Source organism: Gracilinanus agilis, chromosome 1 (genome assembly GCF_016433145.1).
Source record: "Gracilinanus agilis isolate LMUSP501 chromosome 1, AgileGrace, whole genome shotgun sequence".
Classification (NCBI taxonomy): Eukaryota; Metazoa; Chordata; class Mammalia; order Didelphimorphia; family Didelphidae; genus Gracilinanus; species Gracilinanus agilis.
The window spans coordinates 768,715,115-768,722,181 of NC_058130.1; the positions used below are offsets into that span (position 1 = coordinate 768,715,115).

The 7,067-nt window shown below is 46.5% G+C and overlaps 1 protein-coding gene across 1 annotated transcript in view; it reads left to right on the forward strand.

The window, feature by feature from the left end:
- WSCD2 (WSC domain containing 2) overlaps positions 1-7,067 on the forward strand; it is a 59,519-nt gene that overhangs the window by 41,402 nt on the left and 11,050 nt on the right. The window contains exon 4 of the mRNA XM_044685456.1: positions 2,948-3,069. Within this exon, the coding sequence (XP_044541391.1) occupies positions 2,948-3,069 (122 nt within the window). The remainder of the gene's footprint in view (positions 1-2,947; positions 3,070-7,067) is intronic.

Genomic DNA, 7,067 nt, shown 5'->3' on the forward strand with positions numbered 1-7,067 from the left:
GCTTCCTGATAATCCTAACAAAGTAAGTATTACATGTCTTCTTATCCGTTTTACAAATGAGAAAACTGAGGCACGGAGCAAGAAAATTATCTTGTCTATGGTTGCAGAGTTCATAAATGTTGGAGACATAGTAACACCTAGAGATACAGAAGGGATGTTAGAGATCATTGAGTCCAAACCCTTCATTTTATAGAGAAGAAAACCAGGGTCCTGAGAGGGCAAGGGACTTGTCCATGGTCACAGGAATAGACTTCAAACCCAGATAGAGCACTCCAGTAGTCTATTTACTCCTATTCATGCTTCATTATAAATGTGCCTCACTATGATGCTTGGAAAGGATAGACTTAAAGATCTACTTTCCCATGCCCAGAATGCTCTCCCTTTCCACCTCTAAGCTTCCCTGGCTTCCTTCAAGATCCAGCTCCAGTCCTACCTTCTGAAGGCCTTTTGCCCAGTCCCTCCAACCCTCTCCTCTCCATTCCCTTCCCTCTGAGATTACCTCCCATTTATAGTGTATATATCTTGCAACTGCCTGGTCATTTCCATGCTGCCTCCCCTTTGAGACTTCGAATGCCTTGAGATCAGAGACAACTTTTCCTTTCATCGTATTCCCAGCCTTTATAGCACGATGCCTGGCACATGGTCAGTGCTTTGTTGACTGAGTGCCTGACTTCCTTCTACAATACAATTCAGCAGTCTCTAGTCCCCTGCCCTATTCCTAGGATGGCTTCAGAGCTGGGTAGCTGGGAAACAGTTGAAAATTCCACCAGGCTGCAGGATCCTTTGCTAGTCACTAAATATAGAGGCTACCCATTATCTCTGGATCGTTGGGCTAATTCAATTCCTCTCTGATTATAGGTAACCTTTAATAAACCACAGTTCCATGGCCTGGTTCATTCCCCACTGTATTCTTTAACATGGCAGAGCCCAGCCTAATTACCCAGGGGGCTGGCTGCCGTCTTCCTTTCAAAGAGATCTCTTCCCCTGCTCACCTTGAAGCTGGGCTTCCGTGACATGGGAGCAGTCATTGCGAATCCCCAACACAATGGGATGATAGCATTTCTCAGGTCCTGCCAGGTGAATGGCAGCCGTTCCCATTCTCCAACCCAGCAGGCACCCCAGATCAAAGAGCAGCAGCAGCAGCGGGTCCCCTCTACCTCGCAGATAGCCAGGGCCAAGTGGCTTCAAGAGCCATCGTCCCCACCATGCAGTAAATGCCGTATTGACATTTAAGGAATCCAGGTCACTGGGACTTTATCTCCTCCAATCATGATCCCCCCATCTTGAGAGGGTTTCTGGGAAATATCAGCATGGGACCGGGCAGTCAGAGACCCATAAAATGACAGACCAAAGGGATCTCAGTGGCCGTTGACTCTAAATGGAGGAAGAATCCTGAGCTATCCAACATGCCTGACATCTTGCTTCTCCAGTCTAACTCTGGACTGACACTTTGGACTTGGATGGCTCTTACAAGTCACTTAACTCCCATGGCACCTTGCTGCCTTTCTTTTTTATACTTCCATCCCTAGACCTTAACACAGTAGCTGGCACATCGGTTATTGTTCAGTCATTTCAGTCATTTCCTGCTCTTTCTGACTCCATTTGGGGTTTTCTTGGCAAAGATGCTAGAGTGGTTTGTCATTTCTCTTTCTGGCTCATTTGACAGATGAGGAAACTGAGGCAAAGAGGATGAAATGACTTGCCCAGGGTCACATAGCTCATAAGCATCTGAGGCCAGATTTGAACTCTGGGGTGGAAGGCTTGACCAAGCTGGGAATGAAGGGCATGTCAAAGCTTGGAGGTGTCTGAGAACAGGGACTGTCAGGGCTTGGAGGGAGCTTAGAACAGGAGATGTCAGAGCTAGTAGGGGTCTTAGAAGAGGAGATACCAGGGCTGGGTCTTAGAACAGAGAAAGGCAGAACTTAGAAATTGTCCAATCTAAGATTTTAGATAGCTCCAATCTCATTGTTTATGGTTGAAGAAACTGTAGAGAAGAAGGCTGCCTTGCTCAGTCACAAGGCAAGACTCTGTTCTTGAGCCAGACCTCAGCCTGTCTCCCTCTGCCCTCTATCCAAGCACAGGCCAGACAGCCCAAAGCTCACTCACTCCCTGGCAGAGGAGGCCGTGGGTTCCATCCTCATCCCCTGTGTTTCCTTCTCTCTGGGAAGCTGAGCTCTGGACAGCTGACAGTGGTGGGCATTGTCTCCATGAAAGGGGAGCTGCAGCTGCCAGGGAGGGGAGCACAAAGCTGCCACTAGAACCTCCAGGTGCTCATCAAATCCCCCAGCTTCCCCCCCATGTCTGGCAGCATCCCGGGGCTCCGTCAGATTCAGCACTAATCAGGGACCCCGCATGTCCCTGTAGCCCTAAGTTCTAGAGCAAATCTCACTCTTCTGTTTTGTACCTAGGAAAAGCTCCATCTTCTCTCTGAGGGGGAAATGGAGAGAATCCTGTTTGTGCTTCCTTCCTCCCAGGGCTAGGAGGAGGAATAAATGTGGGAGCCTAAAGAGTCATACAGATATCAACTCAGATGAATCAGAATTGGGACTCTTAGGTCCTTGCCCCAGTTTTGCAACTGACTTGTGATATCTTTAAATAAGCTATTAGCTTTCTCTGGGCCTCAGTTTCTCCACCTTTACCTGACACACAGTAGGTGCTTAATAAATGTTTATTGACCGACCAATGAGAAGGGGTAGGAGGAATTTAATTCAAAGGCAATTTCTGGTTCTGGTATTCAGTGCTTCTATGGTAAAACAGTACAACTGGGACTTCAGGAAGGATACCTCACTTTCATTTCAGCTTTTACCAAGGGTTTGCTGTGTGACTTTGGATAAGGGAGTTAACCTCTCTGTGCCAAGTCTTGCACCAACAATTTTTTTTTCCCATTAACTCACCCTTCCTTTCCAAATCCCCGGTGATTAGTTCCTCTCTCCCTTTGGTCTTGCAGATGGCAGTGCCATATTCCGAGGCTGCTTCCACAGGCCCGACAATCTCTCCTTGGCTTTACCTGTGACAGCCACGATGCTGAACATGTCTGTGGATAAATGTGTCGACTTCTGCACAGAGAAAGTGAGTGGGCCAGTAATATCCAGGTGGAGGCCAATGGGTGTGGGAGGTCTATGGGAGCTGTCCGTGGTAGTGAGGACTGGGAAAGGGGGAGTGGAATGGATGCTCCTTTGTGTATGGAGGGATGAGTGAATGGATAGATGAGTATATATGATGAATTAAGGGAAAAGCATTTTTAAGCCCTTATCTTCCATCTTAGTATCAATACTATGTGTTGGTTCCAAGGCAGAAGAGTGGTAACTGGCTCTATGGAACAGTGGGGGTCAAGTGACTTGCCCAGGGTCACACAGCTAAGAAGTGTCTGAGGCCACATTTGAAACTAGGACCTCCCATCTCCTGGATCTCAATCCACTGAGCCACCCAGCTGCCCCCAGGAAAAAAGGATTTTTTTAGCAGCTATACCAAACACTATGAGGCAGCTAAGTGATTCAGTGGATAGACTGCCAGATCTGGAATCAGGAAGACCTTAGTTCAAGATACTTACTAGCCCTGTGACTGGGCAAGTCAATTAACCCTGCTGGACTCCATTTCCTCATCTGTAAAAAAAGAGCTGGAGAAGGAAATGGCAAACCACTCCAATATCTCTGCCAAGGAAACCTTAAATGGGAGTCATGAAGAGTCTGACGTGACTGAAATGACTCAACCACAACAAAAATCAAATACTGTGCTAAATATTGAGATAAGAGTCAAGATGGTCCCTGCTCTCAGGAAGCTCGAATTCTCATGGGGTAGCCACAGGAGTAAGGAAGGGGTGCCCAGAGAGGGGATTTGGGGACCTGGAAGTTACAGAGAAGGTGAGTGGAGCCATAAAGGATTAGATTTATAATCTTGGTTCCCCAGCTGGACCGTAAGCTTCTTCAGGGCAAGAACTGAGTCTTAAACATTTTCTCCATCCTCCACAGTGCCCAGCACAGGACTGGACATAGAAATGGAAAAGGTTTAGCATCCTAAATTGGAAAGAAAACAAGAGTTTATCCACTCATTTTTACAGAGGGGAAACTGAGACAAAGAAGAATAAATCATGAGATCACATATCTAGAGCTGGAAGGGAATTCAGAGGTCATTCTTCTCTAATACCCTTATTTTACAGAAAAGGAAATTGAGTACTGAGATCATTATACATTCATAGAGCCTTAACAAGGATCTATGACTAGAATTATGACTAGAATCCTGTCCCACCCCCTCATTTATAGATAAAGAAGCTAGGGCCAGGAGCAGTTTGCTGAAGGGCACACAGTCGGGGTCCTAGACTCATAGGAACCCAGAAGCTATGTTGTCCCATCATCCCCTTTTATACTAAAGAGACCTAAAGTCTAGAAAAGCAATCCCTTGCCCAAGGTTGCTCAGGCGGTGGGGAGCAAAACCAAGATTCAAACCCACATCTTTGAACTCCAAAGCCAGCTCTCCTTCTGTGCCCTTGGAGGGAGGAAACTTCAGGTCCCTTCTTGAAGGGGCTCTTGATTTCCTCCTGTCTGACTCAAATCAAAGCCAGCTGTCTCTCTTTCCCAAGATAGAAGCAAATGTAAATCTTTTGTAAATCTCTCTTCCCCAGGAAATCAAGAAATCCTTGGGGAGGAAGGGGATGGGGAGTGGAGGGGGCGGTGATTGGAAGAGGGTAACGTTCGATTTTCTGGAGGACTTACCATATCAGAACCAGAGGGGAGCTTGGAATTTAAAACAATTAAAAGGACCGTTAGAACAGGGAATGTCATAGCTGGGAGAGACTTCAGAATATAGAATTTCAGGACCTCAGAAAAGAGGATATCAGGGCTGGGAGGGAACTTAGAACAGGGAATGTCAGAGCTGGGAGGGAACTTAGAACTGAGAAGATCAGAGTTGAGAAAGATTTTCTATTTAGACCAGATTTTCTGTTCTTCATCCTCATTTCAATACAGATGACCAAACTGAGGCCCAGAGAAGGGCAGTCTCTTCCCCCAAGGACCCATCAGCCACAAAAGCCCATTTAGGAACCGGATCTCCGGATCCTTGGGGTAGGGCTCTCTCCCTTCTAACCAGAGAGCCCTGTGTGGACATCACTCTCTCATGTGAGCCCCAACCATCTAGCCAAGTCCTTAGAAAATGGCACTTTAGAATACAATGAATGAGGAGAGAAAAGACTGGAGGCCTGGAGTCTAAATATTATTATCTCATCATGACTGTTATATGAAATGAGTGCCACAGGTATTATTATGCCCATTTTACAGATAAGAAAAGTGGCTCAGAGTTGAAGTGATTTGCCCAGAGTCCCAAGGGGATTTTGCAGCATAGTTAATAAATGGCAGAGCTGGAATGTGAACCCAGATCCCCCAAACCCCCAGAGTCCAAAGTGTTTTCCTCTCCTCCACGGAGCCCCCTGCAGCTTTCTAGCACAGGCCAACAACAGCAGCCACCACACATCAAACAGTGTTTCATACAGGCTCTGGCAAAGAAATGCAACCAGGTCTAATTGTGTTGGGCCCTGGGGGAGACGTGAAGTTTAGAGAAAAGCTACGATCCCTGCCTTGGACATGATAGCGTGGTAGGGGAATGAGACACCGCCACAAGTGGCTTTAATATATTATTCCATGATAAGTGCCTTAAAGAGAGCTATAAAATGCTGTGCTAAGTGAGGACTAAGGAGGGAAGTCATTACCGACTGGGAATGCCAGGGAAGGCGAGGGTTACCCATCTACCCATCAGTGGGACTTTAAAATATGAGTAGGAATTCAATTGATAAAGAAAGGAAGGGGAGGACATTTCAGGCATAGGGCACAGCTTGAGCAAATGCGTGGAGGCCATATAGACCTGGATTCAAAGGAGCATAGAATTTGCTTTCTCTCGTGCACCAAAACTTTGAGAACACTTTGCATACATTATCTCATTTGTCTCATGAGAATCCATAGCTGTAGGTCTACAGATATTATCATCTCTAAAACTCCAAAACTAGCAGGGGTCCAAGGTGAGATTAAACCTCTCTGATACCAAGGCTGCCACTATAACATACTGTGCTTACAAATAAAAAGAAAAATAATTTACATTTGTATCATACTTTAATGTTTTTTAGTTGTTTTATATCTGTTAGGTCATTTGAGCCTCATAATAACCCCAGGAGATGGGTACCAGAGTCATTACTATCTCCATTTTACAGATGAGAAAACTGAGGTTCAAAGAGGTGCAATCTCTTGCCCATCTTTACCCAACTAGTAAGTGTCAGAGTCAGGATTCATCCCCAGGAGCCACCCAGTTACCAGTCCAGCACAACCCCCCTAAGCCTTGCTGTCACTAAGATTGGTTGTCGTTCAGTTGTTTTCAGTCACGTCCTACCCTTTGCGACCTCATTTGTGATTTTCTTTGCCAACATACTGGAGTGGTTGGCCATTTCCTTCTCCAACTCATTTTACAGATCAGGAAACTGAGGCAGAAAGGGGGAAATGACTTGTCCAGGGTCACATGGCTAGGATGTGCCCAAGGCCAGATTTGAACTCAGGAAGATGATTTCGCCTGATTCCAGATCTGGCGCTCTGTGCACTATGGTGCCACCTAGCAGCCCTAAGATTGGGCTCTCCCCTAAAAGAACAGTCCTAAGCATCTAAAAACATCTCCCTGCTCGCCTGTCCTCAACAATTAAATCTGAGCCATGACACGGCACCCAGTTCCGGGCAATGTGGCTGCTCTCTCTGGAGGCCGGCTGATCAAGGTGTAAATAAAGTGGGGGCCCTGATTAACCTGCCACCACCGAGGCCTGGCTGCGAAATTGCCTGTCAGTCCCAGAATGTTCCCTCATAACTCTGTGCTTTAAAACCCCAAATGAGGTCACAGAAGATGCAGTCCCCAGGCTTTTAGTGACCTGCCTCCCAGAGACAAATTCACACATTATTCAGCTGCTGTTGGAAAGAGAAGAATTGAGCAATATATATACACACACAGATGTACATATATATGTGGGAGGGAGGGAGGGAAGGAAGGAAGGAAGGAAGGAAGGAAGGAAGGAAGGAAGGAAGGAAGGAAGGAAGGAAGGAAGG